Source organism: Rutilus rutilus (assembly GCF_951802725.1).
Source record: "Rutilus rutilus genome assembly, chromosome: 6".
NCBI lineage: Eukaryota > Metazoa > Chordata > Actinopteri > Cypriniformes > Leuciscidae > Rutilus > Rutilus rutilus.
The window spans coordinates 24,244,826-24,271,978 of record NC_140214.1 but is presented as its reverse complement, the minus strand read 5'-3'; the positions used below and the strand labels follow the sequence as shown (position 1 = coordinate 24,271,978).

The following is a 27,153-nucleotide window of genomic DNA, read 5'->3' as shown; positions in this document are numbered from 1 at the left end:
GACAGAAAGCCTCTTACTTTTATGTGACTCACATAACAGGAAGAATGCAGGGTCTTACGCTGCATTCACATCAATTATAGTACTTACCAGGATGATCACAATTACTTATAGTAAAAAAATATATATTTAAAATTGGAACCTGAATTTTATAAAAGATCTGACTTGTTCCATTTGACATCATGTAAAATCCTAAGCAAACTGAATGTTTTGCTGTCATTAAAGCAAAACATTACTTATTTAGCATTATAAGAATTGTGGCAACAGACATGCATATTGGTCACCAGTTGATATTTAAAGGGTTAGTTCACCCCAAAAATGTTATTCTGTCATTAATTAATATATGTATAATATTTAAATATGATATTTTACAGCATTTATTGATCATGGTTAAAAAAAAGTTCATTTCTAATTATACTGTTCATAATTAGCACATGCTAGTTTACAATTGCGTATAACCAGAGGAGGACGAAGAACACAAATTGAGTACTTTAAAGTACAGGTACCCTCATCAAATATTACTCAAGTAAATGTATTAAGTACTCCTTTTTATTTTTACACGAGTAAAATTACAAAAGTACTTGATTTTTAATGTACTCAAGTATGAAAAAGTAAAAAGTACTAATCAAGATTTAATAATTTTATATTAAGCATTTTATATAATCCTACAGCTAAAATACCTGGGGGTTGAGGGGTTGCTGGGTCTGACATCATGAATTGTCAAGTAGCCAGCACTAATCAGTAAGGAAGAGGAGTGCATTTACATATGTATTGATCTGAGAGTAAGATTTTTTTTTAATTATTATTATTACCTTGCCATACACGGCATACACCATCAAAAACATTAAATATATTCATTTAGGTTACTGATACTTCATGTGTGCAAACAAGTCAAAAACACAAAATATAACAGTATTTAAAAAACTAAACATGTGTTGACAAACAACATAAAATGTTTTGTTTTTAAGAAAGTAAGTAATAATAATAATAATAAATGTTTCTTAAGCACTGAATCAGCATATTAGAATGATTTCTGATGGATCATGTGACACTGACGACTGGAGTAATGCTGCAGAAATTCAGCTTTGCCACCACAGGAATAAATTACATTTTAAAATATATTAAAATAGAAAACATTTTAAACTGTAATAATTTTTCACAATATTATTGTTTTTACTGTATTTTTGATCAAATAATGCAGCCTTGGTGAGCATAAGAGAATTTTCTCAAATATATATATATAAAAAAAAAACGTAGACCCCAAACTATTGAACGATAGCGTATTCATAAATAAAAAAATATTATAATAATAAATACTGTAAAAAATATATAGTTCAGAGTTTCCATAGAAACTAATGTTAGAGCCAAAAGGACATGAACGGACCTAAAACAGAATCTCCGGGTTGTCATCTTGTAATGGAGGTAATTTCGAAACATGGTGAAAGCATCATTACGGTGTCATGCTGGTTCTCACCTCCATGTGTGGCCAGATGGCTCAAGTCAGAATGAGAGGAGCTGGCCTGAGGCATCATGTCCTCAGGAGGGCCGAAACGGAAGCGAGGAACTCCAGCCACCTGAGGAGAACTGAGATGGAGAGACGCATCATTAACAGAGGTGTTCAATGATGTGTCTCTTCTTGCTATAAAAGAGTGAAAAGCTTCTGTGACTCACTGAATGGCCTCTGCAAAGCCGTCTGTGCGGTGTGGCACCACAAGGGTGGGAGTGCTGGGAACCATTCTGTCATCATCATCAAAGAAGTGTTGCTGTAGGAACCAAAATACTGATGTCAGAAACTCTGAAGCCCTAAAGACGCGGGATGTTTACATTGGTATTGCGCACAAAGTTCACTCACCATGCTTCCGATTCCAGGCGTGAGCTGGGGTGCACGACTCATTGAGGGCCGCCTGCTCTGTCCTGGTTGCCTCTGTGGAAAAGAATGGTAGAGTCATCAAAATTACTTAATAAAGAAATGGAGTATGGAAATTATGTAGTGACAAAAAAAACCCAAATCAAAACTCTTTTGCGTGAGGGCATGGTTTGTCGTCCGTACCTGCATGATGGGGGGTCCAAGCTCAGGGATGGGGTGGATGTTGAGACGTGGGGGTGGGGTGTGATGCGGTCTCCGGGGGGATTGGGGCAAGCGTAGGCCCAGGGAGGAGGTAGTGGTGCTGGGGGCTGGCTGGTGCTCTCTCACAGGCTCAGCAGGGAAGGCCTCCAAGGTGCTGACACTAGCTTCACCTGTGAACACAGAGAGAGTTAATTACTATTGCTAGATCCGATAAACTTATTCTTTAAAAGGGCCATATTCTACCCTTTCATAATCTAGTTGTCATTGCATAACCTTTTTTCTATGATGGTGATCAAAGAATCCTGGAAATAAAACGCATTACGGTTTACACAAAAATATTAAGCAGCACAACTGATTTCAACAGTGATAATAGGAAATGTTTCTTGAGCAGTAAATCAGGAATAAATTACATATTAAAATAGCTGAAAAATGCTACTGTTTTTACTGTCATTTTGATGATATAAAAAAAAAAAAAAAGGCCACCTTGGCGAGCATAAAGCCTGGGACACACCAAGCTGAGGGTCAGCCGTCGGGCAGTATTTGTGCGTCGGCCCACTAAGCACCGCCGGATGAAATTGGTCCTCGCTGGCTTTTTTTGGTGAGAGAGAGAACTCTGATTGGCTGTTCAGCTTAGTGAACAAGTCAGTGCACGAGAATAATAGCAAAACAGCGAGCAAATAAGTAAAACCATTAAAGATAGAAGGCTGTTCTAATGTTACATCATCTTACGTGAGTGTTCCTTGGCGAATGTTTTAATATTAACATGAGCGGAGTGGAATGAAGAAAGTGTTAGCAGGATTGATATTTAAAACGGTAAGCACGCACTGCTTTGTTTACGGTTTGTGTATCTGTAGCCTGCAGCGTCGGTTTCCCTTTTTGAATGACAAATATAGATGAATATATCTGCAGAAATAGACAGTTGTCTCATTTACACGCAGACAGCGCATTCTAGCTGACAGTCGGCTGTGGTTCTCTCGGTGGGTTCAGGTGCAGCTTTTTTCTCCCGACGCGAGTCGACAACACAGCCGGCTTTCATCAGCTGGTGTGTGGTGGGCGTTCTGGCGCAATATGGCTGCCGTCGCATCATCCAAGTGGATGCTGCACATTGGTGGTGGTTGAGGAGATTCCCCCCTTCCATGTAAAGCGCTTTGAGTGCCGAGAAAAGCGCTATATAAATGTAATGAATTATTATTATTATTATCAGCGCTAGTTCTTTGGCATCGGTTTGGTGTGTCCCTTCCTTGAGAGACATTTCAAAAACAATCTCCACAAACTTTTGAATGGTAGTGAAGGTACAGTAGTGTTAGCGACGCTAAGGTGAATGTGTCGTGTGCGTTTTTGTACCACTGCTCTGAGAGTCCGCTTGCTTCTGGATTGACTCAGGTGCTTCTTGACTCTCTTCATTGTCAATGCCTGGATCATCTGCCCCATCACCCTGCCAACACACCAACAATGACATCAAAACCACCATAACATGTTAAACAGTCAAACTCACTTGAAGAATAAAAGAATTTCAAGTACTGTAGTTAGGATCATCTACTAGCAAACAACAGTAAAGCAACTTAATCGTTGTCGGTAAGGGTTATAAAAGTAGGCGTCACCTCTGCCTCATTCCCCTCATAGGCCTCATTGGCATCTGCACTCCCACTGCCTTCATTACTCTCCTCAGCTGGTTCTGCCATCCCTCCATCACCATCTTCATCATCTTCATCTTCAGCATCATCATCATCTTCATACTGCAGAAAGAAGAAAGGTTAATACATGTTGCTAATTACAGTTTCAGCTTCTCTGTGAAACACACTGACCTGTCCAGGCTCCTCCTGCTCCTCCTCTTCCTCCTCCTCAGTGCCACTATCTGTCTCTATGACGATGACGTCATGCTTATCCTCCTCGGAGTCGTGTCCGCTGATCTGAGTCTCGGATGGTTGGGACTCACTCACTTGATCCATTGGGACAGACTGAGACAAAGATTCTTCATCTCCCTCTCCTAAGACGGGATATGCTTCCTGTGAGTGATGAACAGACAAGATTAGTGCACTGGTTGTTCATTGCTGGGATGAATAGTTAGGTATGCTGTTATTAAGGGATAAATGGCTGGTACCTCACTGGCATCAGAAGGCTGCTGGACTTCTCCTGAAGCTTCACCCATAGCATCATTACTCTCCTCAGTACCTGAAGCATCCTGCAAAAAGGGCATTGTGGGATGGTGTATAAATCTAAAGAGTCAATTTTCAATGGCCAAAGCAGTATAACTACGCAAGTGTTTCCTGCACCGCAAATGGAGCATCTACAACAAAGTAATAGACTTTACATGAGCTGTGAGTTTGCAAAGACTGGTAATTATAATATAATCAGACAAAACATCTTTCTACAGACACATACAGTGTGACCAGTGTATCAGATTCAAAAATGAATGATTAGATAATTCCTTTTTCTTCCTAATGCATTCTCAATCTGACAACACCTTTTTCATCCCTGGTTCAGTTTTGACCCGGTGTAGTGTAATCTTCTAATAACTCATAACTTAAAGGTGCTCTAAGCGATGTCCCATGTTTTTTTGGCCAAAACATGTGTCACATACAGCTAGGGCTGAACGATTAATCACACTTTACATGTAATCGCACTTAAATCGAGATGGCTTATTGCGATTTTAAAATCGCAAAGGCTGCTATTTTTTTTTTATGCGCAGCTTGACATTGATGTACGGCTCTGTAAACGCTGCTCCATCTGAAAGCACTGTGAGTTTGAGTCACTTATAACATGCATTTGAAAAAACAACATGCGTCAAACATCTTTCCAAAACATGAGAAGCATTTATGATCCTCTTGTCCAACAACAGACAACATTTAATAACATGCATTTACTCCAAACTCACTTCATAACGACAGTTGAGCATCCTTCTGTGAGATGATGTGGCTTCTTACACAGAATAAGGCAGTCGTGTATTTATAAGTCATGTTTAATCAAAGCGTATCAATCTTCTGTTTATTCAGCTACAGCGATAGGGATTTCCTGGAATAATGCGCATTATTGTACTTCTGCGGCGGGGCATATTTATCGTGTTTGCATGAGAGTGCCCTCTGGTGTTCAAATGGGGCAGTATTTACTACCAATCAGCCGCACTCCACTGACAAGCTGCGCATAAAATAATCGCAGCCTTTGCCAAATCGCATGCGGTTTTATTGCGATTAATCGTTCAGCCCTACATACAGCAAACATCTCCTCACTATCTGCTAGCTGCCTATCCCCTGAACACACTGTAAAAAAAAAATGGTCTCTGTAGACAGCCCAAGCTCCACAAACGGCAACAAAAACAAACTGGCCCAGCCTGGACCACAAAACATAACAAACAGTGTTCCAGCCAATAACTGACAAGAATGATTTGGGGTGTGGGGAGTGGAGGAGAGAGAAGCATGAAGAGTGAAGTTAGAGGAGAGATGTCCTAGACAACGACTAACGTTAAAATTGTATATTCTTGAGAATTTTGATATGGCTGACACATGACCAAAGAGATAACGTTCCGATGAACACAAAGAATAGGGGAAAAGGAGAAGGAACGCACAAAGTCCCGAATTTACATCGGCAAAGCATTCAAAAGGTGGCGAGAATACTTTGAACGTCAACAAGAAGTGACGTCATCGCTTAGAGCACCTTTAAACTACAAAAAGGCTCCATAATATCATGTGCAAAGCCTCAGTTGATACTCAGGTCAAAATCAGCCCATAACACAATAAGTGTTGCAATGTAAAAAAATGTAAATGATTATACCCATTTCCAAAGTACTGTTTCCCTACTAAAAACTATGGATTTCTTTTTAAAAATGATGTACTCTTTTCCGGGATTCTTGATAAACAACAAGCATCAAGGTATACACTGCTCACCTCCAGGCCCACTCTTCTTATGATGCGGAGCTTCTTAGTGTTGGGTGGGTGGGTGGGGTCGTCCTGTGTGGAGTCGCTCACCTCGGTGGAGCTCTCCTGCTCTTCCTCTCGCACTCGTTTGGGCACAGATGAGCCTGCTGTCGCTGACACTGACAGAAGAATGGTACATCAGTAAGAAACCTCATATTAATAAAGGGGAGGTAAGGGGTCAGTGGAAAAGTTCTGAGAAAGATGTAAAAGATGTAAAATAACAATAAAATGTTAATATTTACCAAATCTGATTCATAATATCACACTTACCATTTTGGCTTTTATCATTTGGTTACTAGTTAACATTATTTCTGACCAAGGCCAAAAAACAATGTTGCTTAAATTTTTTAAAATTTGTAATAACATGCACAGATAAATCATGTAGAGTAAGATTGGGAACTTTTATGAATAGATGTACATAGACTTTAAATATCATGGTTCTTTGTACCTGTACCAAAGACAGCAGTGGAAGTGGACGGTCTCTCCATCTGTGAGCTATGTACTGCCTCCATAATGGTCGTTGCTGGTTCCTGACTGGCCTGCTGCTGAGTGGGCTGGACGAAAGCTGTGGCTTGACTCTGCTGTAGGCTGAGGATTGGCTGTGTGGTCTGTATGTTAGGACTGGTGGAGCGCACTGAGCCACTGGTGCTGCCATAGACAGTCACATGCTCTAGTGGACCCTCTATGGATGGCATAGCTGATGGGAAAAAACAATGACAATTTACCACTTATGCACTAAAATAAATCATAAGATTTCATGAAGCCTGACCTCCAGCCATACCTTCCTGCGTTTCGACCTGTGTAGTGGGCATGACTGTGGCTGTGGGCGTGGTTGCAGGAGCGGGTGTTACCATTGGGCGGATGCTTGCCCTAGGGGTGGACTTGCTCCCTGCAATTGGTGAAGGCTTGCTGGGGGTGGCAGCGACTGGTGTGGGCTTGATGTTAGCAGTGGGCGGCTCAGATGTACTGGCACTGTTAATAGATTAAATATGAAAAGACAATATTGAACACTGCTGGAATAAAAGATTTGTCCTCTTGAATTTCAGCTCTAAATGGAGAATTACCTTCCTCTGTCAGCAGCAGGTGTGGGTTTGAGAGTGATCTGTCGAGCATCTGATGACCTCTGTGCCTCCTGAACCTGGAAAAGATCACAAGTACTTTGATCAATAAAGGACAAACACTTAAATATTTACCTAAATCCTTTAAAGCCCAGGATGTCTCTAGCCAGATATATAAAACGTAATAGTTAAAAACCCATGAATGAAATGGAATACAGACACATAGTATTTCTACATATATCTGTCAGAGTAAATATGGACAGTGAGTACAGAGTTTGTGGCACTGTACCTTGCTCTGGCCAGGCTCCTGAGCTTCATCTCTCTGTTCTCCGTGTCTCTCCTGTTGCTCACGGAGTTCCCTCAGCTCTCTTTCCTGTCGGCTCAACCGGCCTTCATACTGTGACTTGAGCGCACTCATCCTCACATCCAGCTCCTCTCTCTGCTGCTTCAGCTCCTCATTCTCTTTCGCCAGCTGCTCCTTTGCACCTGAACACACCCCCACACATTTACATTTTAAATAGAGACTTTTATTGTACTTAAAACTGCTTGTAAAAACCAAGGGGTCTTTATCTTGTGCAAACGTTTTGGGTCTGAACTATTTTGTTATGTTTTTGAAAGGTCTCTAATGCACACTTAAGTTGCACATTATCCTTCAGGAAACATTTCAATATAGTGATTTGGTGCTCAAGTAACAATTCTTATCAGTTTTTAGCACATAGTTGTTGTGTAAACATACAAGAGGTGGGAAGAGTCTCCAAAAACTGTAGGGTGAATTGCCCTAATGTGGGACACCTAAGGTTGTGCTGCTAAATATTTTTGTGAAATCCATGAATTTGAAGTTTTTCAAGATTCTCTGATAAATAGAAAGTTCAAAAGAACAGCATTTATTTATAAATGAATAAATAATCTTACTGACACCAAACTTTTGAATGGCAGTGTGCCATCCAAAACACGATGTTGAAGTAGGATATATCAAAAGGCCAACAGCCTTTAGTTTATTAAAGTAGATTTTTTATTATTATTATTATTATTATTATTATTATTGTGTAATTGTTGATTTAATTTCCCCCCTTATCCCCCAAAAAAGCATTATTTCAATTCAAACCGTCACATACTGCTAAAGAAATGTATCTTTAAATGCCAAAAAAAAAAAATTGGATCTTTGTCTTGTAAATAATGGTCATCATTTGCTAGATGGACTAAACTGCTTTGGACACTAGGAATAATGTTCTTGGTATGCGTTCTGGTTTACTAACTGTTAAGCTGGTTGATCTTCTGCTTGGCTCCCATGAAAGCTTTCTTGGTCTTCTCCTCTTTATCAGCGATCTGCTGTCGTAGCTGCTCCTCCAGGTTACCCTTCTCCTGTAGCTCTGCTTTTATACGGTTGAGCTCTGGCTGCACCTGTGCCAGCTGCTCCTGCAGGCTCTTCAGCTCTGCTTCACGCTCCTGCACCCAAACATCACCACATATATGTTTTGAATAAGCTGCTGGCAGACTCGTTGGGTTACGCACGTCATAAGCAACAATGACGGAGGATGCTAGAACGCCTTCTTACTCAAACTCTTTTCCACAAAGGCCACTAAAGTCCAACAATAACACTCCATCAAACTAACTTCACACTTCATCTCAAAAGTTAATGAACAAACACTTCATTACTGTTTCACTTCCTGGAATAAAAGCTTTATTACCATTATATAACATGAGCCAAACCAGAGAAGCCCACAATGGCAGTGTTTGTGATTGTATACAGTGTACTTTTAAAGCACCGGATGTCCCAGAGAACTGAGGGATTATACTATGTGGATCTGTAAAAGTAATCAGGAAGCTTTAATTTTTTTATTAAATAATTGTTTTTGTAGTTTTACAATATCAAAACCATGGTACAGGTGTCTCATGGCAGCACATACAATCATCCATCAACTGGTAGTTAAAGTATCGGGTGAAGGGTAATAGCAAAAAAAAAAAAAGCAATTTGATTCATCCACATATTAACAGAAGGGACATGAGGAGTGGACCACAACAGGAGTATACATTTTCTCGCTAAGTAGGTACAAAGTAGTAAAACACATTCTAGATCATGGTTGAGGTGTCAATAAAGATTTTAATCTCATGCAGACAAAAAAGGTTAGTTCACCCAAAAATTAAACATTTAATTTAGGCTGTTATTCACTTATAAACATTGATCAATACACATACAAAGAGCACATCAAAAATGGTAAACAGAAGCTCAAATATGCTTGCTTGAGACGTGAGAATCAATAAGGTTTGCTCTTGAGGTAAAGTATGGTTGGAGCCTCCATTTACCAGATTTTGTGAGCTCTGTGCATTAATGTTTATATGTGTATAAAATTCTAAATGAATTTTCCTAAATTAAATGTCTCTTCAGAAGACATGAACTAAACCGCTCTATTCGTGTGGATTACTACTACAATGTCTTTACGAACTTTTTTAGATACAATTGTCAGAACAGCACACTAAGCCTTAAATGAGTACCTTCTGTATGCTGTCCAGTTGAGTTTCCAGCTCTGAGGATCTGTTCTGTGCCTGACTCAATGAGCTCTTCAGGTTCTGAATCTCCTGGACCGAGGCCTGACGGTCTTCCTGCTCCTGTGCTGGTTTAGAAGCAGCCTCTGCCACCATCTGTGAGAGAGATGTGACAGACTCAGATTATCAGACTCAGGCCTTTTCAATGGTTAAAAAAAAAAATTCAAAATGATAACCAGCTGTTCTGGTATACCTTATCATGCTGATCTTTGAGCTCTTCATACTGGGTTTTGTAGCGACGACCTATCTTCTTGACCTGTGTGATGGTTTTGAGTTTCTCCTGGATGTCCAGTGTCTTTGCCTCCAGCTCCTTCTTCAGATGATCCCTTTCAGTGGTGACCTTCCCAAGGCTATCCTGTAGGTTCTGCACCTGGCTCTGAGCTGTAGTGATTGAAGCTTGGCTCCTGTTTGGTAGGTAGAGAAAGAAGACTGCTCTGTTAAAACAAACAAAAACAAAACTCCCAATTTAAAAAGTTATGATTTAATCGAATTGCCTAAACTGACCTGGCCACCTCATTCTTGAGTTTCCCCGTCTCCTCTGTGAGCTGCTGGATGCGTTTGAGATTGGCCTCTCTCTCAGAATTCAGCTTCTTACTTTCCTCCTGATCGCTGTCCTTCTGCTGACTCAGCAGTTGCTGCAAGACCAATAAAAATCACAGAGTTAGATACTGAGAACCACACTACAAGTCAAGTTTGGTCATGCTTAACTGAATAAAACTGACCTAACATACTAGTATTTATATTCTACATGTTTGATTCAGTGCACAGAAGTTCATGCATAAGGAGTGAGATCCAGAGACCTGTGTGCGGGCCTTCAAGCGCTTGACATCATCCTCCAGGAGTTTCTTCTCAGCCTGTAACATTCCACTCTTCTCACTCAGCTCAGCATTGGAGTCCAGCAGGGGCTTGATGTCTGCTTCCAGCTTACGTATCTACAAAATGACAAACAATCAAAATATGATTAGCAATGTTTCAGCAAATATACACAGACTGACCTGTACTTGCACATCAATCAACTACTATATTAAAACCTATAGTTAAGCTAATCTGACATCACTATTACTAATGGAGGAGTGATGTTTTGTGAATCATTTATTTGTTTTATGACAGCTATAGGACCCTAAACTTTTTAGACTTAAACCCCCTAATTTAAAGACTTTTTAAGTTATCCCACGGGCCCCTAGTGGGCCCCAGCCCACTGGTTGAGAACCAGTGTTCTACAAGTTGTGCATCGTAGTGATCTGTTGTAAAGTCTCTAAATTACCTATAACCAAATACCTTGTTTCTTGAAATTCCATTATTTCTAATTATCTATAAAAACAGTGCATGTGAGGGAGATCGACTCTTGATCTCTAATGATCACTTTAGCTAATAAATAAGACAAGAAATGGTCTTAATGAGTGAGGTACACAGTGTGCTCTTAAAGTCTTGCCTTGGCCTTAGTCTGCTGTAGTTCATGCTCCAGTCTGTTCTTCTCATTCTTCAGCATCTTGTTGGTCTCGGTCAGAGCACTCATACTATCCATCCGCTTCATCATGTCTTCCTGCTGTGTCAAGGTCTTTGTTGTCACCTGTAGATCGAGATGTTAACTGACTGCAGTGCATGTTTGTTTGTATAAGTGTTAACTTTCTTTAATATTAAATGTTTTCTCTTGTGCCAACTAAACATTTAATCTTTTTTTTTTATATATTAAAATATAACATAACAATGGACAAACAGATCCCATTTAGACACTCATGCCATTGGTTAAGCCAACCAATAGCAGATGGAGAGAACATTTAGGAAAACTGTTTGAAAACACTTAAGAACCTGTAGCTTTTCTCTCTCTGCATTCAGACTGTCCTGTAGTTCCTTCAGCTCTCCCTCCAGGTACTCCATGCGTTGTTTATAGCGCAGGGTCTCCACCTCCGCCACTTCCAACCGGGTCTCAGTAATCTCCTTCTCCCGCCGTACAAACCTGTTGGGAATGAGAGGCCACATCATTGCTATCCCTTTCTTGTATAGTACTGCAAGGCATTCTGACAGCATGTCATGACCAGAGCATGTGAGCGGAATGTAGCGGGAACGAGCGGATCTTGGACAGAGCGCAGAGCGGCATTTTTAAAAGGACGGAGCGTCACCCTATTTCCCGCTCCAATTTCGCTCCGCTCACACCATGAGTCTGAAGCATGCTCAGTCAAGCCTGACCCAGAATCCATTTGTCTTGCACAGTCATCAACAGTAGACTATTTTCAGTCAAAACTCAGCTCAATAATGGAGTTCAAAAAGTACTTCAAAAAGGAAAATGAGAAGTCATACAGGTGTACTATTAATATAAAACTAACTAACAATGATAATGTGGTACAAGAAAACGAATGTGGAGACATCGTTTCAGTCAGTAAAGATTCATTTTGGAATCTAAAAAGACACATCTCTCGAAAACATGAAAGTGTGCTACGTGAACACACTGGGAAGAAAGCAAAAGGTTAGCCAATTGAATAAGGTAACTTGTAACAAAGTGTAAATTAAATATAGCGTAACATTCAAACAAATTCATTTTGTCATTCAAGTAGGCCTAATGGTTCGTTTTATTTAATTTGTGTCGTCCGTAATAAAATTGATATTATTAGGCCCATTTTTTCATTTAATTTTACAACAGTTTGTGTGTACAATGGATATAAGCCAATTAAAATTGTAATCGTGCGCGTTGCGCAAAAGTTCACTTATCAAAATTCTGGCCTAATAGTTCATTTACTTTTAAAACTTTTATGTATGTTTTTGTTTATATAATTGTTATTTATATTATTAGACCCATTTATTCATTTAATTTTACATGATTTTTTGTGTAGGCTATATTCCTTCTTACATAGGCCTAATTTGTAATTTGAAATAAAACATTTCTATTTGAAAAATGTTGTTGTTGCTCATTAGTTCTTTAGGAGAGCTAAGAGCTAATGAACTAAGAGCTAAGAGCTAATGAACTAAGAGCTAAGTTCTTTAGCTGTGGTCTAAGCTACAAGTGATATACATGTAAAACATTTTCCTTTTTTGGAGCGAGCGGGGGGCGATTTGAGTGGAGCGCGAAGCAAACTACGTTGAGCGCTGAGCGATAATGAGCGGAGCGGCCTGATGTAGCTTTGAGCGGGGGAGCGGAGGGGTGAACAGTTCCGTGAGCAATGAGCTGAGATTCTCACCGCTCCACTCCGCTCATATGCTCTGGTCATGACCCTTCAAAAGCATCATGTTGCCAAGAGATTTTACCTGAGAATGTCCAGGATCTGCTCATGAGACTTGCCCTCCTCATTCAAAGAGATGTTCAGACTGCTCTCTTTAGCGCTCTGCTGCTGTGTACAGGCGGTTATCTTGCTGCTCAGGTTCTCCATCTGCTCGTGGAGCATGGTGTTCTGCTTCTGCAGCTCCTCAGCTCTCTTCTGCTCTTTAGAAAGTTCTTCCTGAAGAGAAAAATATAGATGAAGTCAACCAAGTAAAAGCTCTACAAAGGATAGTGTTATTGAGAAGTCTTTCCAAACCTGTATGACTTACTTTCTTCTGTGTAACAGAAAATAATATACACTGCTCAAAAAAATTAAGGGAACACTTAAACAACACAATGTAACTCCAAGTCAATCACACTTCTGTGAAATCAAACTGTCCACTTAGGAAGCAACACTGATTGACAATCAATTTCACATGCTGTTGTGCGAATGGAATAGACGACCGGTGGAAATTATAGGCAATTAGCAAGACACCCCCAATAAAGGAGTGGTTCTGCAGGTGGTGACCACAGACCACTTCTCAGTTCCTATGCTTTCTGGCTGATGTTTTGATCACTTTTGAATGCTGGCGGTGCTTTCACTCTAGTGGTAGCATGAGATGGAGTCTACAACCCACACAAGTGGCTCAGGTAGTGCAGCTCATCCAGAATGGCACATCAATGCGAGCTGTGGCAAGAAGGTTTGCTGTGTCTGTCAGGATAGTGTCCAGAGCATGGAGGCGCTACCAGGAGACAGGCCAGTACATCAGGAGACGTGGAGGAAGCCGTAGGAGGGCAACAACCCAGCAGCAGGACCGCTACCTCCGCCTTTGTGCAAGGAGGAGCAGGAGGAACACTGCCAGAGCCCTGCAAAATGAAAATGAAAGCAGGTTCACACTGAGCACATGTGACAGACGTGACAGAGTCTGGAGACGCCATGGACAACGTTCTGCTGCCTGCTTTCATCTGTGAAGAGCACAGGGCGCCAGTGGCGAATTTGCCAATCTTGGTGTTCTCTGGCAAATGCCAAACGTCCTGCACGGTGTTGGGCTGTAAGCACAACCCCCACCTGTGGACGTCGGGCCCTCATACCACCCTCATGGAGTCTGTTTCTGACCGTTTGAGCAGACACATGCACATTTGTGGCCTACTGGAGGTCATTTTGCAGGGCTCTGGCAGTGTTCCTCCTGCTCCTCCTTGCACAAAGGCGGAGGTAGCGGTCCTGCTGCTGGGTTGTTGCCCTCCTACGGCTTCCTCCACGTCTCCTGATGTACTGGCCTGTCTCCTGGTAGCGCCTCCATGCTCTGGACACTATCCTGACAGACACAGCAAACCTTCTTGCCACAGCTCGCATTGATGTGCCATTCTGGATGAGCTGCACTACCTGAGCCACTTGTGTGGGTTGTAGACTCCATCTCATGCTACCACTAGAGTGAAAGCACCGCCAGCATTCAAAAGTGACCAAAACATCAGCCAGAAAGCATAGGAACTGAGAAGTGGTCTGTGGTCACCACCTGCAGAACCACTCCTTTATTGGGGGTGTCTTGCTAATTGCCTATAATTTCCACCGGTCGTCTATTCCATTCGCACAACAGCATGTGAAATTGATTGTCAATCAGTGTTGCTTCCTAAGTGGACAGTTTGATTTCACAGAAGTGTGATTGACTTGGAGTTACATTGTGTTGTTTAAGTGTTCCCTTAATTTTTTTGAGCAGTGTATTTTGAAGAATGTTAATAACTAAACAGTTTCGGTTCCCATTGACTTCTATTGTATAATTGGACAAATAACACAATGGAAATCAATGGGAACTGTTTGGTTATCAACATTCTTCAAAATATATTCTTTTGTATTCAGCAGAAAAAAGAAATGCATACATGTTTAGAAATGACACGAGGGGGAGTAAATTATGACCATTTTCTTTTTTGGATTGACTATCACTAAATATATGACCAAGAATTCACTTCAGTGGTTTATGAAAGATTGTAATGATTATTAATGCACATAAAGTCAAGGCTAAATATAGCTGCAAGCAGCAATTAAGGGGCCAAGCACACATATGGCATGATGAGTTATGCAAGCATGTCTGGGAGCATCAGACCAACTGAAGCAATGAGTAAATTAGACATTTTTAGTCAAAAAAATATTCACTGGTAATATGATTTAATTGCTTATCACTTTTGACCAATAAGTGGCACTCTAACCAAACTGATGTGTGGTCAGTGTGAGGTGACAATTACACATACAATGTTGTGTCAATATACCAAAGCCTTGCAGAGATACAGACTCAGAGTCAGCTTGGCACAATGCCAATCATTTCTTTGATGCATTATTCAAAAACAGTTTGGTCAATCAAAAAGCTTAACAACTTTTTGCCAGCATGGTTCAATGATGAAATCAATTTGAGTGAAAATCAGACCAACGGTCTAGGAGGTTGAAAAGAAGTTTTTCAAAGAAATTCAAAATGGCAGACAGCAGTTCTGACTCAAGGAATCTATCAAGACCACTTTAATTAAATTAGGTAAAAATTTGTGAAAAGCTATTAGCATCTTTTTAAAATTTTATTATAAATTTTGACCACAAAGTGGCATTGTTTCGAAACTTTTTCAGTATCTTCAGGGCATGGTCGGGATAACACATACTGAGTTCCGCAAGGATACACTAATGCGTTCATAAAACATAGCATTTTAAGTTAAAATTCAAAATGGCCAATGCCCAAAAAGGAAGCTATGGAAAAATTGTGTATTATTCGATACTGCACCGAATTTGATATGATTTTTTGGCAAACTGTTCAGAAGTTGAGCAAAAAAAAGTAGGTGTTAACTAGTAGGTGGACCTGTGTAAAAATGTTGCAAGTAGCCTCAGGTCATGCATGTGATATGTACTAAGATTCGAATTTGGACAGTTGGTGGCGCTAGAGGGATTGAGTTAGAGACTCCAAATTTGCTGTGGTTGATATTGAGACTGTCCTCTATCTGTGTACCAAATTTCATAGCTTTCCCACAAGCAGTTCTATAGGCTGCCATAGACTTGAGAGCGGAAGGAGGAAGAATGATAACACTTCTTATTAACAGATACAACAGGTGCCTATGCACCATCAGTGCTTGGCCCCTAAATATAGTTTTAATTTATGATAGCCTGTGAGGCTCTCTAACATTTCGCATCAGCCAGTTCATTTTTTTAAACATACTTCTGCCTTTGCCAACCACAAGATCTCACCTTCAGTCTCTTCTCTTGCTGTTCCCAGCCTGCCCGACCCTGATGCAGTTCAGATGCAGCTTTCTGAGCCTTCTCCTCTAGCTGCTTCAGGTTCTGCACTGACAACTGCCCCTGTTTCTTGGCAGCCTGTAGGGCTTCCACATCTGCAGCATGCAGCATGAGCTCTCGCTCGTATTTATTCTGAGCCTCTGCAGCCAGCTTAGCCTTGGGCCAGAAATAAGACACAGGTAAGTAAACATCCAAGAAAATCAGTGGGTAGCTGTGTAAAGAAACGATTCTGATTTGTTCCAAGAGTGTCAAGCCTACCTGAAGTTTGCTGTCCTGTGTGGCTCTCTGCTCCTGGGCCACCGCTGCCACAGCTCTCTGCAGGGCATCCTGCAGCTCCGTCTGCATTTCTGTCACGCTCCTCTTCAGTTCCTTCACCTGTTGTGCAGCCAAATGAAGGGCTTTCAATCTTTATAACTTTACTATACAGAACAAATACAACAAACATTGACATGCCATCCGTGTGCGTTCCTTACCCGTTCTTCAACGCTATCTACAGCTTTCATCTTCTCCTCCTGGAGCTCCAGCTTTTCCTTCTCTGCTTCCAGCAGCCGGCCTTCCAGCTGCTGGTTCAACTCCCGTGCTGTCTTCAGCTGGCTGTCAATGGATGTTCGTGCCTGCTCAGCCAACTAGAAGTAAAACATAACAATTTTTAGTACTGTGGCTACTTGGGACTTGCGTTAAAATGGGGCAGTCGTGGCCTAATGGTCAGAGAGTCACTACTCCTAATGTGTGTGAACTTGGATTGATTAAATGTAGAAGACAAATACTGAGTATGGGTTACTATACTTGGCCTTTACTCAAAATCAAATGAAAAGGTTAAAGTAGATTATCACCTGCTTCTCTTTGTTTACAGACTCCTCCAAGCTGAGCACCACGGATCTGTACTGCTCTAAGTTGGTGGTGGTGTTCTTCAAACGCTCCTTCAGGTCAGAGTTCTGTTCTTCAGCCTGCTGTAGACGTGCTTGGAGCTCATCTACCTCCTGCTGAGGAACGCCAGGAGCTGAAACTGCACATAACAGGAACAATATTGTCTTTTATAGCACTGGAAATTATGACACTCACAACTCCATCCTCTAATTTCTGTTTACCTTTGGGTAATGTCCTGACAGGCTGTTTAGGTGCTGTGCCAAGGTTCTCGCTGTTCAGTTGCTGTCTCATGGAGGTGACCTGCTGTTCAGCAGTTCTTAGCAGCTCTTTAGTTTTCTGATGTAGTGCTGTTTGTGCCTCCAACTGCTTCTTAACCTCCAGCAGCTGAGCCTAGCCAACAGAATTTAGACATATTTTCCCACAAGTCTTTGAGGTGTAGACAGGTCCACTTGTGGGGTTGTATAGGTTTGATAAGTTAAACATTGTGAATCTTCACTAAAGCCCCTTTCACACAGCACTTTGAACCCGGGAAATTGCCGGCAAATTGCCAGAACGCCTTCTGTGTGAACGCAAACACGACCCGGGAATGATGCCGGCATCGATGCCGGGTTGAGGACCTAGTAACATTACTGTGTTCAGTCCCGGAACGCGCGCTGTGTGAACAAAAGCCGTAATAATGCCGTGTCGTAGTGATGACGCTGAAGCCGGGATCGTTCGCCAGCTGTGAAACGGTACGTAAATGCGCAAGTTTATGATCGAATCAGAGCAAAAAATGCACAAGTGTGGTTTCTCATGAGAGAAATCGCACCTCATAAGCAAACTTAAGACACTGCTGAGACATTACATGTCACGTATGTCACGTGTCTTTACGGGATTTTTACGTGTTGTGTGTGAACGCACTCTCTGATTCCGGAAAATCACTGGCAGTGTGAATGAGCCAAAATCAAACTAACCCGGTTCAAATCCCGGGTCACTTTATTTTCCGGAATCTCTGTGTGAAAGGGGCTTAATAGAAAAAAGGGAGTGAATTTACAAGCTTACATCTTGGTTGCGTTCTAGTGAGTGTCTCTGTTCCACCCCCTGTTCCAGTTTCTTCTTTAACTGGATAATCTCTTTCTCCAGGCGCTGGGTCTGGTTGTTGTAGCGCTGCTTGGTCTCAGTCTCAGAGCGCTCCATAAAAAGCTGTGATATAATGAGAAAATTAAGAATAAGGCCAAAGAAAAGAGTGCTTTGACGAAGTTGGTTGGGATATGTAGACAAGTTGTACCTGAATGGATTTGAGGTTGGTGAGCAGGAGATTCTGGCCCCGCTGTTCAGTCAGGACGGACTCTTTCTCCTGGGAAAGTCTGTTCTCCACCTGCCTCAGAATGTCTCGTTCCTTACGGATATTCTCAACACGCAACTGGTAAAATAAAATTGAAAAAGTCGACAAAAATATAAAACTGAATATTGAATATTGGTTTGGTGGTGGTCCATAAAGTATTTATCTTTCCCTCACCTCAGCCATGGTTAGTTTCTCATTGGCCTCCCTCAGATCTTGAGTCATTGTGTGAATAATCTGCTCATGTCTCTGATGAGTGGCATTCATCTTTTGATTCTTCTCCCGCAGGGCTTCAATCTCTCGTTGAAAGCTATTCACATTCTCCTGAAGCATCTCATACCTGATATGGACCAATTCATATTTTAAGAATTCAATGCTTTGCAAATCATGAGTTGGAATTTGAATTAAACTATTCAAAAATGTTCACTTGGTCAAATAAAATTTGTACTACGAAAAGTCCACCAAATTGTGAGATCATTTAATAAAAAATAATATTTGTTGAAATCAAAATTCAGGATAAATTACAAACCTCCATTACATTCTGGGAAATTAAATATTATTCCATGAAGTAAATTAATAAAATATAATATTATACATATTAAAAATTTCCTATATGACATTCTTCTTAATCAGTAGCGTCTCCTGACCGTAAATTTAGGTAGGGCAGATTCTGGGTCTCAGCACTAGTTTAGGATAAACAGTTTGTAAGCTCTATATTCTAATTGCTGAACACATGCCGAACACTTTTGGTAGAGGTCTAAAGTCCTTGCGTTATTCAGCCTGAAAGTGGCACTCTAATGTTGATTGACAGGCTCTAAATACACACTACAGAGGCATAGAATGTTATCTCAGAATTGCCCTAATGTAGTATTTTTTGCCTCCGAATGTTTTTAGAATGTTGCAAGTTGTAGAGGAATTACAGTGAGAAAAGTGTAACATGAAAATAAGCAGGGCAGTCTCAAATCTGCCCCAATAGCTCTAAATTGGAGCACGCTGCAGTTCCATTTTTTACCACATATTTACATTGGAAAACTGTGGGACGCTGTAGAACTGGGGAGGGCTCAGACTCTCTGACCCGCTTAGTATCATTGTACATACATGCCTCCTGATGAATCCATGTGCTATAATTTTATTATATCCTGCTCACTTTCGACTTTAAATAGTATAGAAAAATATTTGTTGCATAATGCTGAACAAATTTACGATTTATTTATGATTCAGTTTATATAGAGGTCTTTCTAGTGGACGAATATTTTGGTGGGGCACTGCACCACCTGCCTATACAAACGAGCCGTGGCTTATCTCAATTATAATATTCTGGGGGCAAAATTTGCATATGTTGTGTATGTGAAATGTTGATTGTAAATGAATAAAGATAAAAGCCACATGCAACAAACTGTTAACATGTAGCTATGGCTGGACTGCTCAAGTTAAAGTGAGGTAATAACATTAAAATCCAACTTAAATTCAGATTCCACACAAACTGAGATTTTTCAGACAAGTTGTGCTCACCGTTTAAAGGCGAACTCAAGCTGAGAGGAAAGTTTAGCCTTTTGTGAGAGCAGGTCAGACACTTGAGCACGAAGCCTCTCAGTCTGTTCATTCAGGAGCTTGTCGTTTTCTGCCTTCTCTTTTTTATATGTTGTGAAGGAATCATTAAGCTGAGGGGTGAAAACATGCAGTTTAATGGTTAATATTAAATGTCCAAATGAGATTTGTACAACAGAGTCATTTTATAAGAAACAGTTCACCAAAAAATGAATAAATTTCAAATGTACTCAATTTTATGTCATTTCAAACCTGCAACACAAAAAGAACAGTCTAGCAGAATGTCTATGCTGCTCTTTTCCATTCAACAAAAGCATACAGGTTTGGAAGAAACTGAAAGAATAGTCTCTTTAAAGTAGAGAAATAAGGCGAGTCAATCTGTCTAACCTGTTTAAGTGCTGCTTTAGCCTGAGTTGCCTGGACAGATTCTGAAGCTGCAGACCTCAGGGGTGTAGATCTGGTGGACATGGGTCCTGACCTGCTGGGAGTGGTGGACTGAGATCCAGCCTCTGAACCTGAACACAACCACAGGACTTCATTTAACATTTCATCAAATGCCAATACAAAGGAGAGGCCTTTTGGTCTAAGGGGTAAATTTTCACCCTGTGGTGGGAGCTCGACTCCGGCTGTCTGCAACAGGATACGATACATGTCTCTTTGTCGGATGGCAGAGTCAGCCAGCTGCTTCTGGTGGTTTTGCTGTTCTTTGATCTGCTCCAGTTCCTTCTGAACCTTCTCCAGACTCTGTTCCATCTCGGTTTGTCTGAAAGAGCAGATACAGATTTTCTTTTACTGATCTTCATAGTGCTTCTAAAGAATAGATCTGAAGATGAAATATGTGTATTTATTACTGTGGTCTATATGCCACTCCCAAGATCACAAGGTCAGTACCTGGCAGTCTTAGCTTGGTTCTGGTCCTTCTCTCTCTGCTCCTCCAGGTCCCTGATCTGGGCCAGAAGGTTCTGGTTCTGCTGCTGAAGCTCTTGGACGCTTCGGAAGGCCACCTGCCGTGAGCCCTGGACCTCAGAGCTGCTGCTCACAGCTGAGCTTAAGTCCTCACGCACCACCTGATTACCACGTGCCTCCTCCACCTCCACCAGCAGCACACTTACCTGAATCAAGAAGAAAAAAAAACTTCCTGTTGTCTGAGCCTGAAACAAGGTGTTTCATCTCAATGTTTATTGTAAGAGGCTTACCTGTTCAGACATGTCTGCTAACTGTCTCTTTGATCTCTGATTATCTCTCTCTAGCCCTAAAGCTCTCTTATTCGCTTCATCTGTCACCTTCTGCAGCCGATGGACCTCCTGATTTACAAGAAAAAAGACAAAGATTAGCATCTTCTGACTGACAATCATGTTTTTTTCTCTTTTGCCGACTTTCATATTTGTGCAAACCTTCATAGCTAGCTCCAGTTTGGCACAGAGGCTAGACATGGACTTCTGCATGTTCTCATATTCCTCTCTCTGGCGTTTCAGGATAGGAGCTTTGTTCTCCACCTCCAGAACTATCTCATCTAGAACCTTGTTCACACGCTTGCTCTCCAGTTTCTCCAGGTGCAGCTGGTCTTGTGCCTCCACAAAGGCATTATACAGCTGAGAGCAAATACCGACAATTTACTTAGAACGATAAACATAATATATTGCTGAAATCAATCATGCTAATGGGCCAAACAAATTATTAATTATTTTGTGATCAACATTTTATACCTCCATTAGCTTCATGCCCGGCTTAACAATCTTGGCCACTGCGGCTGCAGTTGGCGAGAGGTTTGTCAGCTCTTCTTCTGTGAGAGCTGGAACACCTTTTTGAAGTATACAAATTCAGACTGAAAACTTGCACAATTACATGATTCAAGAATCTGAAAAGATTATTCAGCCTAAAACAAAAAACTGACACAAACTCAGGCAGGTTTTTTGTCTGTGCATTACCTCTTCTCTTAAAGTCAGCAAGGCGTGTGTTCGAGTGCTCCAGCTCTTTCTCCAGATTCCTGACCTTCTCATGTAGATCAGACTCTGCCTTCTCCCTCACAGCCTGCAGCTCTGACAGCTTCTTCTCTGTACCTTTATTGGCTGTTGATAAAAGAGGCATTTAAATTTGGCACATTAAAAACATTCACAGTGAGGCAATGAGAGAAAATTTGTAAACACACCCAAAACAAGACAGAGACAATAGATATGTTCAGAAAAGCATTTTGATACTGTTGATATCACTACTATCTGCAGTATTTGCATACTGTGCACAGATTTTGTGCATGCAATAATACCAGGATGGCCTTCTACATTTCCCAAAATGTGCAGTATACAATAGAACACACTATGTGTACAATTATATCCCACAATGTAATGTGCTCAACCTTCCCTTTTCAGTGTAAAAAATGAATCAGAAAAAAATCATTTTAAGAAACGGTTCAAACCTTCCATCGTCTCCTTCAACAGTTTGTTGAGCTCTTCAACAGCTCTGTTCAATTCAGCATTCTTGGCTTCAGAGTCTACTGATGCATTCTGTGAACAAACAAAAGGATTCAGATTTGAATCATACCACACATTAATGTTGGACGCTGCACAACAAATATCAACATTTTACTGACCTTGTACAAATTACAGAGTTTAAGGTTAGCATTCAGCTCATTGCGGTACTTTTCCTCCATGGAGGCCCGTTGTTCTTTAGCCTAATAAGTAAGACAAACAACGCACCTTGATTAAATATATCTTCTATGTCAAGTGGTAGAGCAAACAAGAATAAGAAGGGGATAGTGAACCTCTTTGAGTTTGTTCATCAGATTCTCAGTACTCTTCTGCATGTTGTCGTTGTTTTTCTTGAACATGTTCACTTGGTCCTGAAGTCTGGTCACCTGATTATGACATATATGATTGATGCAGACAGGTGATCTAATAAGTAGAGATGCACCGATTACAATTTTCTAGGCCGATTCCGATTTCCGATTTTTCATTGAGTTTGACCTGCCGATACCGATTTTAGCCGATTCCGATTTAATTTTTTTCTAACCACTTTACAGCACACACAAATATTTATTTTCGATCTTTTCTTTAACCCTTTCACACATAAGTTTAAAATATTCTAACTGACAACCCCACTCCCAGAGTGAGTTTTTTCAAGGCGAACGTTCCCTTTAATGTTTCCATGGCGACGCGTCACGCGATAAACCGCAGCCACAATAATACTGTATGACAGATGTGTCGCTTTTATTTCGCTTTTCCTTTTTTATTCAAAATATTCACAAACTTGCTTACCATGTCATCAACTAGCCTATCTGGTATTCCGATTCTCAAATACGTGTAAGTGAGTGTGTTTGGTCGTTTAAAAACCTTTATAAATAATCTTGATCTATAAACATAAGATGGGCGCCGCAATGTTGTTCTGTCAGTCGGATTTAACGTACAGCACGTGAATTCATCAGTTTCTCCCGAAATAAATGCAAGAAAGTGGCCGGTGAACTGAGAAGAATAGAGTAAACTTTATAGTTACTTCCACTATGTTTGTCTGATATGAATAAAACATGTCGGCAAATTATATTTGAATAGATTGTTATTGCTGCTTCCACAGACATCAGTGTGTATTTTACAAACTCCAAATGTATTGTTTTACTCGTGCTTATGTGTATTTAAATATATGAAGCCTAAAATAAACATTATGAGGTTGAAAACACTGCTTAGTTGTGATATATGACAGCGCTGAACGCGTCCGGCTCTGGCTCAGCGCCAGCCAACGCGCGAAAGCACAGTTTGAATCTGGCAGTTATGCGACGTCACTGAACATTCTAAATGTGGCGCCGTAACTTTACTCTCAGGGGCACAGAGATAAAAATCCCATATATGAGACCGTACCGTTCAAAAGGTTAATCATGCGGCGCCCGAGTGCATTTGACCGGCATAAAATCGGCATATGTCAGACTGACCGGCCGGTCGCCGGTCATGGCCGATCACGTGAAAATCGGCCAATTCCGGTCACCAGCCGATCAATCGGTGCATCTCTACTAATAAGAATGCAGCCCAATATTTAAATACACGTCTCAGAAATTCCTCACACCTCTTCCTTCTTGGTCTCTAAAGAGCACCTGAGCTCCAGGACCTCTTTGCCCTTGTCTCTGAAAACTGTGTACAGCTCATCTGTCTTACTCTTCAGCTCTGAATTCAGCCATGTGTTCTGGTTCTGGAGAAGCTCCTTTTCTTGCTCCATTCGCTTCTCACGATGCTGATGAGAAGGAAACACAGTAAACCATTTAAATAAATCAAATACAAATATGTAATCAATGGTCAGCTCAGATGTATTTATTAATCACATTAGAGACCAAATAACAGCTAAATGAGAGTCACTGGTTACCTGAATGGAAACTTCAGATGACTGAAGTTCATCTAGTTTAAGCTGGAGCTCCATCTTAATGGTGCTGGTCTCTGCGAGTTTGTCATTGAGACGTTTGAGATCCTCTGTATATTGACCATAAGAGACATGTTAGCAATTACACACGTCAAAAGTACTGGTACTGGTACTTTGGTTATAAAAAAAAAAAAAAAAAAACACTCAACTGCACAAAACAATGGATATGTTCAGAGAAGAATACTACTACAATACATGCAGTGTATAGTATGCATACTGTGCACAGATTTCTGTTTGAAATACAAGTGTGCAGTACACAATAGAACACATTATGCGCTATTATATCACACAATGCAATGTGCTCAGTCTTCCTCTTCCAGTGTGATGAATGAATCAGAAATATTATCTGATGAAATTAACAACTACTTGACAATTGTTTTGACATGACAAAAAAAAAAAAAAGACATTTGCAAAAAAAGGCAAATTTTGTATGAAACAATCATTTGATTGATTAAATAAAACTACGCATGTGGGCAATTACCTTACTGATGAATTTATTTCTGATTGACAGTTTAGTTGAACAACAAAGGAATACTTACCGGTAATAGGGTGGTCCTTATTTTTAAAGTCTCCAATTGTCATGCTCTTAACCCTTCAAATTGTTCCTTTATATAAGAAAATACAGCATGCCAATTTTTATGGCAGTAACATAATAATTACTGGTAGCTCAATAGCTTTAAACTTTCTGAGATGTTGATGATTTTCGTAAAAAAAACGATCATTTTAATTGATATTGTACCTGGCTAGTAAAATTCCCAAAAAATCTCCACATATTCCATATGCTCCATATATTCCTAAATATGTATTTTAAATGCATATCTCAGTTTACTTATTGTAGAAACTAAATCCAAATTAATCCATCCATGACCTGGTTTAGCAGATTTACCTTTCCTGGTGGAATCAATACATATTTCTATTGATGATCACCTTGGTTATTGTTTGGGTTTAGAGCACATTTTGTGGTTTAAAAAAATTACATTACGTTCCTTGAAATTGACCCGGAACTTTGGCCTAATCAAGCAGATTATCAGGAGGCACAGGCAATTATACATGCAATGAAAGTAGTCAATGATCACGCCGAGAGAGGAGTGGCTCTGATTCAAGAATACAATGGCTATTTCACACACTCTGAAGAACAATTGCAGTTTCTCCTTCATGTGGTGGACGATCAACGACAGATCTATCCAGACTGCAAAAAGTCAACACTGGCTGCTGAGCATCAGAAATGAGGGATTGTTGAAAACTTTGTGCTTTTTTTGAGATTGTTGTCATTGTTGTCATGTCAGTGTTGCTCTGATTTCAATAAAATGTAGTTCATTTGCGGCAACTTTTAATATTACTTGCATATCACAATAACGCCGCACAGCTTAACATAGGCAATCTTCCACATGATTGAGCTACCTCTAAATATAATTTTTTTGTCAACATTTTTGCATATTTCCAATTTTGAAGTTAAAAGGAACAGTTTAAGAGGTTAAGACACTAACATTTTGCACAAAAAAAAAAAATTGGACTTGTTAAGGACCACCCTAATACTTAACTGTTACATTCCATTCCGTTTAAATTTGTTAATATAATTAACTTTTATAAAGAACTCTGAAAAACAGTATATTCATTTTTGCAACAGTATCAAAATTGGTATGAAGAATTTCCACATTTCTGTACAGCAATAATGCTACGTGCAAATAAAAAGCCCTCTAATTCCTCAATTAAGTAATGAAAACAATCTTGACATAAGACTCCGATGTCAACGACAACCTTGATCACTGATGTAAAAAACAGTGCCATACCACTGAGGTTTTCCACTTCTTGAGATCTCTTCTCAAGCAACCGTGAGAGCTCTCGGTTTTCTGCCTCAATTTCATACTTGGCTCTTGGAGGCGTACTCTGAAATGCAAAAACATTGGGATGTTTACATCATCTTTAACTGCTCAAAATATTAAGGCCCATTACGAAGCATGTCAGGTGAGAAATCAAATAGTTACCTCTTGCGTTGTTCCCTGCTCTTCCTCTATGTCTTTCAACTTCTTAAGTTCATCGGCTTTTTAGAAAAAAAAAGAAGCACAAGCACACCCATGTTATACAGCAGCTCTGCGTCAATACAATCCAAACATAAAGATAGAATAAAGCATAGTACTTACTGAGACGGACATTTTCCTCCTTAATACTATGATACTCTTTACTTTGGGACAGGAACTGCTCCTGGCTCTCAGCTAGCTTCTTCTCAAGATTGAAGTATTGTTGCTCTGTTGATTAAAAACAAACATCTGTAACATGTTTCACTGAGACAATTGACACCAACAGCTCTGTTGACACTTCATTTATTAAGACTGCTAATTTAGGAATAAAAATCCAACGAGAAGTGAATTAGGCTAATTATGCTTTATAGATTTACAAGAAAGGCTTTATATGCTCAGCCATTCTCTTTATCTCTTAACATAATTTCACACATATTCTTTAAATGGAAAAGACAAACATTTTCCTTGGTCTGTCACTACATCTCAGTATTAACTACTTAACTATTTATACCAGACACTTTTAAGTAGACTCAACTTGGTAGGTCATTTATGCAGAAGATACAAGCCTCTCCAGAATAATTACCCAAACAACTTGTTCTTCAATCTGCATAAACGCGTTTATGATGCCTGAACATGCAGTACACTACTTTATAAGACACTCAGCTGTTGAATCTGGCCCGCCTGCTACCGTTACTCACCGCAGTCTGCTTTATACCGCTCATACTGAGATTTCAGTGAGTCTATTTCCGTCTGCTGCTCTGATAGAACCTTCTCGAGCTTGTTCTGAATGGCTTTGGGCAGTTTGTTTATCTCACTTCTCTCCAGCGTTTGCTGAAGAAGTGCCGCCATCTCTCCGGCTCACTGCAAGAGTTAGCATTAGCTACTGCCCCTACGTCATATGTGAGCGATACAAACTCAAGTCGCAAAGC

General features: G+C 40.4%; 2 protein-coding genes across 2 annotated transcripts in view; both read right to left on the bottom strand.

Annotated features, from left to right (window-relative positions):
- The window catches only part of LOC311291271 (nucleoprotein TPR-like), a 29,148-nt gene extending 2,027 nt beyond the window's left edge, over window positions 1-27,121 (bottom strand). Inside the window, exons 1-46 of the mRNA XM_084410190.1 lie at window positions 26,923-27,121; window positions 26,348-26,452; window positions 26,192-26,247; window positions 25,997-26,093; window positions 24,153-24,256; window positions 23,859-24,023; window positions 22,570-22,662; window positions 22,399-22,479; window positions 22,225-22,312; window positions 21,740-21,880; window positions 21,518-21,612; window positions 21,206-21,403; window positions 21,008-21,115; window positions 20,703-20,923; window positions 20,414-20,574; window positions 20,199-20,326; window positions 19,776-19,924; window positions 18,441-18,603; window positions 18,210-18,344; window positions 17,984-18,124; window positions 17,164-17,332; window positions 16,909-17,081; window positions 16,549-16,701; window positions 16,334-16,450; window positions 16,028-16,231; window positions 12,819-13,009; window positions 11,388-11,535; window positions 11,011-11,148; window positions 10,379-10,510; window positions 10,083-10,213; window positions 9,772-9,982; window positions 9,528-9,674; window positions 8,291-8,480; window positions 7,324-7,520; window positions 7,041-7,114; window positions 6,758-6,948; window positions 6,425-6,673; window positions 5,947-6,095; window positions 4,167-4,247; window positions 3,871-4,071; window positions 3,667-3,801; window positions 3,410-3,500; window positions 2,048-2,235; window positions 1,850-1,921; window positions 1,669-1,760; window positions 1,472-1,581 (exon numbers count right to left, since the gene is read on the bottom strand). Of these exons, the coding sequence (XP_084266316.1) occupies window positions 1,472-1,581; window positions 1,669-1,760; window positions 1,850-1,921; window positions 2,048-2,235; window positions 3,410-3,500; window positions 3,667-3,801; window positions 3,871-4,071; window positions 4,167-4,247; window positions 5,947-6,095; window positions 6,425-6,673; window positions 6,758-6,948; window positions 7,041-7,114; window positions 7,324-7,520; window positions 8,291-8,480; window positions 9,528-9,674; window positions 9,772-9,982; window positions 10,083-10,213; window positions 10,379-10,510; window positions 11,011-11,148; window positions 11,388-11,535; window positions 12,819-13,009; window positions 16,028-16,231; window positions 16,334-16,450; window positions 16,549-16,701; window positions 16,909-17,081; window positions 17,164-17,332; window positions 17,984-18,124; window positions 18,210-18,344; window positions 18,441-18,603; window positions 19,776-19,924; window positions 20,199-20,326; window positions 20,414-20,574; window positions 20,703-20,923; window positions 21,008-21,115; window positions 21,206-21,403; window positions 21,518-21,612; window positions 21,740-21,880; window positions 22,225-22,312; window positions 22,399-22,479; window positions 22,570-22,662; window positions 23,859-24,023; window positions 24,153-24,256; window positions 25,997-26,093; window positions 26,192-26,247; window positions 26,348-26,452; window positions 26,923-27,073 (6,514 nt within the window). The 5' untranslated portion in view covers window positions 27,074-27,121. The remainder of the gene's footprint in view (window positions 1-1,471; window positions 1,582-1,668; window positions 1,761-1,849; window positions 1,922-2,047; window positions 2,236-3,409; window positions 3,501-3,666; window positions 3,802-3,870; window positions 4,072-4,166; window positions 4,248-5,946; window positions 6,096-6,424; window positions 6,674-6,757; window positions 6,949-7,040; window positions 7,115-7,323; window positions 7,521-8,290; window positions 8,481-9,527; window positions 9,675-9,771; window positions 9,983-10,082; window positions 10,214-10,378; window positions 10,511-11,010; window positions 11,149-11,387; window positions 11,536-12,818; window positions 13,010-16,027; window positions 16,232-16,333; window positions 16,451-16,548; window positions 16,702-16,908; window positions 17,082-17,163; window positions 17,333-17,983; window positions 18,125-18,209; window positions 18,345-18,440; window positions 18,604-19,775; window positions 19,925-20,198; window positions 20,327-20,413; window positions 20,575-20,702; window positions 20,924-21,007; window positions 21,116-21,205; window positions 21,404-21,517; window positions 21,613-21,739; window positions 21,881-22,224; window positions 22,313-22,398; window positions 22,480-22,569; window positions 22,663-23,858; window positions 24,024-24,152; window positions 24,257-25,996; window positions 26,094-26,191; window positions 26,248-26,347; window positions 26,453-26,922) is intronic.
- Window positions 1-27,153, bottom strand: part of pdca (phosducin a) — a 253,431-nt gene that overhangs the window by 210,298 nt on the left and 15,980 nt on the right. The gene's annotated exons all lie outside the window — the stretch shown is intronic.